Source organism: Nomascus leucogenys, chromosome 4 (genome assembly GCF_006542625.1).
Source record: "Nomascus leucogenys isolate Asia chromosome 4, Asia_NLE_v1, whole genome shotgun sequence".
Taxonomy (NCBI): Eukaryota; Metazoa; Chordata; class Mammalia; order Primates; family Hylobatidae; genus Nomascus; species Nomascus leucogenys.
The window spans coordinates 106,699,160-106,704,865 of record NC_044384.1 but is presented as its reverse complement, the minus strand read 5'-3'; the positions used below and the strand labels follow the sequence as shown (position 1 = coordinate 106,704,865).

Genomic DNA, 5,706 nt, shown 5'->3' with positions numbered 1-5,706 from the left:
TTATTTTTACTTTCATTTTTTGAGACGGAGTTCACTCTTGTTGCCCAGGCTGGAGTGCAATGGCATGATCTCAGCTCACCACAACCTCCGCCTCCCGGGTTCAAGCGCTTCTGCCTCAGCCTCCCGAGTAGCTGGGATTACAGGCATGCGCCACAATGCCTGGCTAATTTTGTATTTTTAGTAGAGACGGGGTTTCTGCATGTTGTTCAGGCTGGTCTCCAACTCCTGACCTCAGGTGATCCACCCGCCTCAGCCTCCCAAAGTGCTGGGATTACAGACGTGAGCCACCACGCCCAGCCGGAAACATTTTAAACATACGAAAGTGCAATAGGAGATTAGAAGTCATGTTGATTCTGCGTGGCTTGATTATGGATGATTATCTTCCTCTCATCGCGGATCCTCATTTTTTCGGTTTTCTGTGATGCGCTTGTCCCCATATGGGGCTCTGGCGTCTTTCTGGATCTGGAGGTCCCCAGCGCCCTCTGCCGAGGCATCTCTTGGTCCGGCGGTCCTCAGGCTGGAGGGTGGAGCGGAGGAGGCCTGGTCGACGTGGATGGACTCGGTGGGCTGGCGCGGGGCCCGTTGGGCATCTTTTAAAGTTTTACCGGGAGCCGGGTGGCCGGGATGGAGACGGCTAAGCCGTGAGAAGTTTACCTTCTACCACAGCGTCCACAGTACCCGGCTCGGCCTCAGGCCTCGGGTCCCGACGTCCTCCCCAGAGCACAAACCTACTACAGGTTAGGCCGGAGGCCGCCACAGCCCAGGGTCTCTGCCACCTGGCCCGCCCCCTCCGAGGCGCTGGGGAGCGATTCCCAAGGGGCCTGCGGGAGCGTCGCGTCACGGGAGCGCCGCGTCACGTGAGGCTGCCATCCAATCGCGGCGCGCGCTCGGCCCTGCGGGCGGCGGGCGCCAGGCACAGTGGCAGCAGGCAACATGGCCGAGAGGCCGCGGCCTCCGGGCGGCGCCGTGTCCGCGACCGCCTACCCTGACACCCCCGCGGAATTCCCTCCGCACCTCCAGGCGGGTGCGATGCGGCGCCGCTTTTGGGGCGTATTCAACTGCCTGTGCGCCGGCGCGTTCGGGGCCCTGGCCGCCGCCTCCGCCAAACTGGCCTTCGGCAGCGAGGTCGAGCCCGGGGCGCTGCTGTTGCTGCTGCGGGCGGGCGGGCGGGGCGGCGCTGGGCGGAGGAGGGGCGCTGCGGGGCCCGCGGGGCTCCCGGGGTGGGGCAGGGGTGGGCGCAGGGCGCCGCCGCACCCTCGCCGGTCTGTCCGGCCGGGGCCTCGGGCCGCGCGCGGCGCTGCAGTCAGCTGGGGTGGGAGAGTGTTTCGCCTCTCATCACGCCAAACCCTCGTCCAGTGTAGGCGGTAAGAGACGTCGGGGACTGAGGCCTCCTCCCTTACCAGGGACCTAAAACCTTTTCTCCGATTGGGCTAGTTCGCTCTCGGGGAAGAACTACACCTCCTACATCCACCCTCTACCTCTCATTTTAAGTCCCTTGTGCCTGAGCATTTCTCTCCACGTGACTCTTAAGGTGAGAAGCCTGTTGCCCATCCCTTTACTCCGTAATTAACGGGTGTTGTGACCAGATGACCAGTCTGCCCCACTACCAGGAAAATTGGGAGTTTGGGATACTGTAGGCATAAGGGGATACTGACAGAGACGTTCTGGATGTTTTCCTGCCGCTGAGAACTCCTAAACTTGCCTCCTGGCGTCTGTTAAGGTGTATCTCTGCCTCCCCTGTCCCATGTCGTAGACCAGCCTCTGCTTGCTAGAGGGGTTTCATTGCATCTGCAGCCCAGGGTTAGCCTCTGACCTGGACAGTGGTCACTGATTGTTTAGGGTTAAGCCTATTTAGGGCTAATCCAGTAGAAGCTGCCATGCTTGAGAAGTTAGTATCCCATTGGGTGCAGTTCATGGGGTAAGTGGTCGAAAGTAAAATGAATAACTTTGTATGGGCCGTGAAGTTTGTTGTCAGGAACCAGACCTTCATAACCCTTTATGTAAGCAGGTTGCCACTGGCCTATATGCTGCTTTGTGTAAGACAAGGTTGTCCAACTCGCGGCCCAACACAAATTTGTAAACGTAAAACATGAATTTTTTTGCGATTTTTAAATTTTTTTTTAGCTCATCATGTATCATTAGTGTTAGTGTATTATATGTGTGACCCAAGACAATTCTTCCAATGTGGCCCAGGGAAGCCAAAAGATTGAACACCCTGGTGTAAGTTATAAGAAAGCACCTTTTTCTCAAGACACTATGTGTTCAGCTGCTGAGAAACCATTACAAGTAATAAGTATGATATTTAGATTCCGCCCCCTCCCCACCTTGTCTCCAGGCAGGTTTCTAACTCACCACCAAGCAGGGGGGGCTGCATATCCTTTGTGTAGGAGGCTTCTAAAGATCTTCTCTTCTCTTGAGACTTTCTCCTTTAAAAAAAAGAAAGAAAATATCTGCAAGTTCTCCAAGGGATGTCTGGGTGGTGTTTTCCCCAGGCAAGGCTGTGTCCTAGTTAACAGCATGGAGGTACACTGCCTGGTTGTGAAGCCTGGTGGCTCTCACCGCTGTAGCACTTTAGGAAGTTTACTTAATGCCCCTGGCTCTTTATCTGTAAAATGAAGTTAAGGAATAAATGAGAATGCTTAAACACAGCCCAGGACCTAACACAGAGTAAAAGCTCAAGAATGCCTAGAGGGGGTCAGCCTTAGTGGGCTGTAACTTGTATAGGATTTGGGGGTGGGAATGCAGAGCAGACACTGCTAATTCATGCTTTCCCTGATCTCAAGAAGTAAGAACTCCACCCCTGACTTAACTCATACTACCTACGGAGTAAGAACTACTTGGCCCTCTGGGACTGATCTTCAAGCACTGGTCATTGTGGGACCAATAAGGGGCTGGTGTTCAGTGGAAAATACTGGCTTTGGATTAGCATTTTGCTTCTTCCCACGATCATATGGCCAGCAAGGTGGCCAAATGAGTATCTTCTCTGAATTTGCTTTATTGTAAGACGGGTCTGCTGCCCACTGAGGGTTAAGTGAAGCCCTGTGCAGGAAAGCTCTGAGGCCCTCTTGAGATGTAGTGGGAGCTCAGTAGGAGCCTGGGTGCCAGCAGCCACAGCCCTGGGTGTGCTCTGAGGGGGGTCTGCAGGTTGCTGCCCAGGGTGGACGTGGCTGCAGTGACACTTTCTCCTGCAGGTGAGCATGGGTTTATGCATCTTAGGCATTATTGTGATGGCAAGCACCAATTCTCTGATGTGGACCTTCTTTAGCCGGGGCCTCAGTTTCTCCATGTCTTCAGCCATTGCATCTGTCACAGTGACTTTTTCAAATATCCTCAGCTCGGTGAGTAGCCTGAGGGTGTGGTGCTCTTGTCCTCGATCTGGGTTCTGGGTGAGTTGTCTTTGGGTAACCCCTCCTTTCCCAGACAGGAGAAAGGACAGGAACTGAAGCAGAGATTGTGCTGTGGCTTGACCCCTGGATGAGTGCTCTATTCATGGAGCAAATGTAATTCTAATCATGGAGAATTCTCAAGTTAGATATGAGTGAAGCCTGACAGTAGAAAGCCTACTTGCTTGCTGTGCCTCCAGGGTGGAGCCCTCATTCTGAAGTCACTGTGCATCTTAGCTGTTTCCTAGGGTTCTGTGCACTCAAGGCTCCATGAGATTTAGAGGGTTGGGATTCCCGGAGACTTTTCTGCCCTGTATAGTCTGAGGTTGACAAGATGGAGCTGAGCCTAGTCAATCTTGAGTTGAGAGAAACAAATACCAGGTACCAGCTGTGTCTACCTGCTGGCCTCTGCTGGGTCTTTCTTGTGTACTTTGCTGAGGTCCAGTGCAGTGAGGGAGGTAGCCTCTCCACTCGTGCAGGTGAGATTGAATAGAGTGACTTGATGAAGGTGACAGCTAGGTTTCAAGCCCAAGGCTTCTGGCTCCAGACCTTTCCTCTCGGCACCCGTAGAAGGAAGTCAGTCCCAGGAGAGTGAGGTTGTGCCCACCTGCTGAAGGTGAGTCCCTCACAGCTATCTTTGTCCTGCAGGCCTTCCTGGGCTATGTGCTGTATGGAGAGTGCCAGGAGGTCTTGTGGTGGGGAGGAGTGTTCCTTATTCTCTGCGGACTCACCCTGATCCACAGGAAGCTCCCGCCCACCTGGAAGCCCCTTCCACACAAGCAGCAGTAGCACCACTTGGCTGGACGGACCAGCTGGAAAGATCATGATGGTGGCCCAGCCTTGGGATGTCATGTGGAACTGTGTCCTAAGGCAATCCAGTTGTGCAGCCTTCTCACCATCAGCCAAGGGAAGCAGGCCTCTGATGGAGCAGGCTCTGGCTCCGTAAGGAGAGGTGCAGCCACACAGTGTTCTACCGGAAGTGTTTTGATCATCTGTACAGTGCTTTGGATTCTTGCTCCCAGGCCGACCCCAGTGAGCCTTCGCAGATGCTGGAGATCCTGGGGTTGGTCTGCTTTGTGTATGGTACTTGAAACCACGCTGTAATTATTGTCCTGTTGCCAAACAAAAGTCAGTCATTTAACTCTAGAAACAGTGACTGGTGGGGCTTTCTGACAATTCCATGCTGATGTATAAGGCCATCTGTGTCATGCTTATGTATTATGGCAAGAAGAGGAAAACTGGATTAATAAATACTTTTTTTGTAAGTTAAAACTACCAGGTACAGTATCTTAATTCTTTCCTTCCCTTTGGAGTAAGAGGGAGCCAGAGTGAGCTGAAATCCTGATGTGGAGGAGGCAGGAGGGTGAGGCAGGTACAGAAGCCTTGTGGCCTCGGTTGCTCTGACACCTGCTGGAGCTTGATCTTATGGTTACTTCCTGAGGTCACACAGGCTAAGGCTCTCTGAACTGCACAGGGTCTGTTCATTCTCCTGGTGCTCTCAAGGAGAAAAGTTTGACCTCCCTTTGGAGACTTTGTTTTACTTACTAGGGAAAGAAAGTGGTTCAGAGGTCCCTCCCTTCCCTGCCACTCTGTTCCTCTAGTGTTTACCTTTAGGGCTCTTCTGTCGTTTACTTTTCTTTCTCAGATCCCCCGTTGGTTTTTTTATTTGTTTGTTTGTTTGTTTTTGAGACAGAGTCTTGCTCTGTCACCCAGGCTGGAGTGCAGTGGCGTAATCTTGGCTCACCTCAAGCTCCGCCTCCCGGATTTGTGCCATTCTTCTGCCTCAGCCTCCCGAGTAGCTGGGACTACAGGCGCCCACCACCACGCCCAGCTAATTTTTCGTATTTTTAGTGAGATGGGATTGTGTTATCCAGGATGGTCTCGATCTCCTGACCTTGTGATCCATCCGCCTCGGCCTCCCAAAGTGCTGGGATTACAGGCGTGAGCCACTGCACCCGGCCCCCTTGTTCTTTTTGTATCTTAGACTGTGTGAATGTAATTGCTAGTTCAAAGTGGGCTGTGTGCTGCCTGCACACTTTCCCAGCACAGAGCTTCAAGCCTGGCACTTACCTGCCTCACTTCTCCCCTGGGGTGTCCGAGGGCCCTCTCAGCTCTCCTAAGTCTGATCTCTGGCCCCAAGTCGTCTTCATACATTTCCTGCAGTTGAGAGGGACCTGGTAGCCAGGAGGCTAGGAGAGCAAAGGGTCTTGTCCAGACCCTCCTCCTTGCCCATGTAGCACCTTCATTGCTCTCCTCCATTACTGTGGTCAGCGCAATTTGACAGAATGAGCTTACTAAAACCATTCCACGGCTCCTTCTGATG

At 53.2% G+C, this 5,706-nt stretch overlaps 1 protein-coding gene across 2 annotated transcripts; it reads left to right on the top strand.

Moving 5' to 3' along the window:
* Window positions 1-262: 262 nt before the first annotated feature.
* On the top strand, window positions 263-4,658 carry TMEM42 (transmembrane protein 42). Of its 2 annotated transcripts, XR_004029770.1 has the most exons (4): window positions 926-1,125; window positions 1,362-1,531; window positions 3,192-3,338; window positions 4,032-4,658. XR_004029770.1 is itself a non-coding variant. In XM_030811981.1 (3 exons), exons 1-3 carry the CDS (start codon window positions 934-936, stop codon window positions 4,170-4,172), a joined length of 480 nt encoding a protein of 159 aa, XP_030667841.1. In that variant the 5' UTR covers window positions 263-933; the 3' UTR covers window positions 4,173-4,658. The 2 variants fall into 2 exon arrangements, 1 of the variants encoding a protein (XP_030667841.1); XM_030811981.1 differs by lacking the exon at window positions 1,362-1,531 and having other exon boundaries at window positions 263-1,125.
* The last annotated feature ends 1,048 nt before the right edge of the window (window positions 4,659-5,706 follow it).